We start from the raw sequence: 398 nt of genomic DNA, 5'->3' as shown, positions 1-398 counted from the left end.
ATATTTATATGAACTATAGGTATTAAGAGAAATCCATCACGGCCAGTACTGCAGTAATCTGTACATATATTGAATTAAGAATAGCCTAATCCACCTAAACCACACATAAATATACTTGTGCTATTTCTAGTGTTATAAAGCATAAAATACTGCACGTCTTTAGACTCTGTATTATCTATAATGCGTCACACTTACCATATTACATGTCGCTGTTTCTTCTCTTTTGTCTCCATTTCAGTTTATGTCAATATACATACACAAATTCTGTAGAAATATATGGAATTCATGCTCATAGATACTGTAAGGGAGATTTTTAGGAGGAGGCGAGGGAGGGTTACTATAAATATTATTATAGGGAGCTTGTATGTACGCAGGGACTATCATGTAAATAGGCACTG

General features: G+C 33.9%; 1 protein-coding gene across 1 annotated transcript in view; it reads right to left on the bottom strand.

The window, feature by feature from the left end:
- LOC119594701 (phosphatidylinositol N-acetylglucosaminyltransferase subunit A-like) overlaps window positions 1–333 on the bottom strand; it is a gene marked incomplete at its 3' end in the record, with an annotated part of 4,678 nt that extends 4,345 nt beyond the window's left edge. Inside the window, 1 exon segment of the mRNA XM_037943758.1 lies at window positions 196–333. Coding sequence (XP_037799686.1) covers window positions 196–233 — 38 coding nt within the window.
- Window positions 334–398: the final 65 nt, after the last annotated feature.

This window comes from Penaeus monodon, chromosome 34 (genome assembly GCF_015228065.2).
Source record: "Penaeus monodon isolate SGIC_2016 chromosome 34, NSTDA_Pmon_1, whole genome shotgun sequence".
In the NCBI taxonomy this organism is placed as follows: domain Eukaryota; kingdom Metazoa; phylum Arthropoda; class Malacostraca; order Decapoda; family Penaeidae; genus Penaeus; species Penaeus monodon.
Note: the sequence above shows the minus strand (reverse complement) of the source record. Positions and strands in the feature narration are given on the sequence as shown.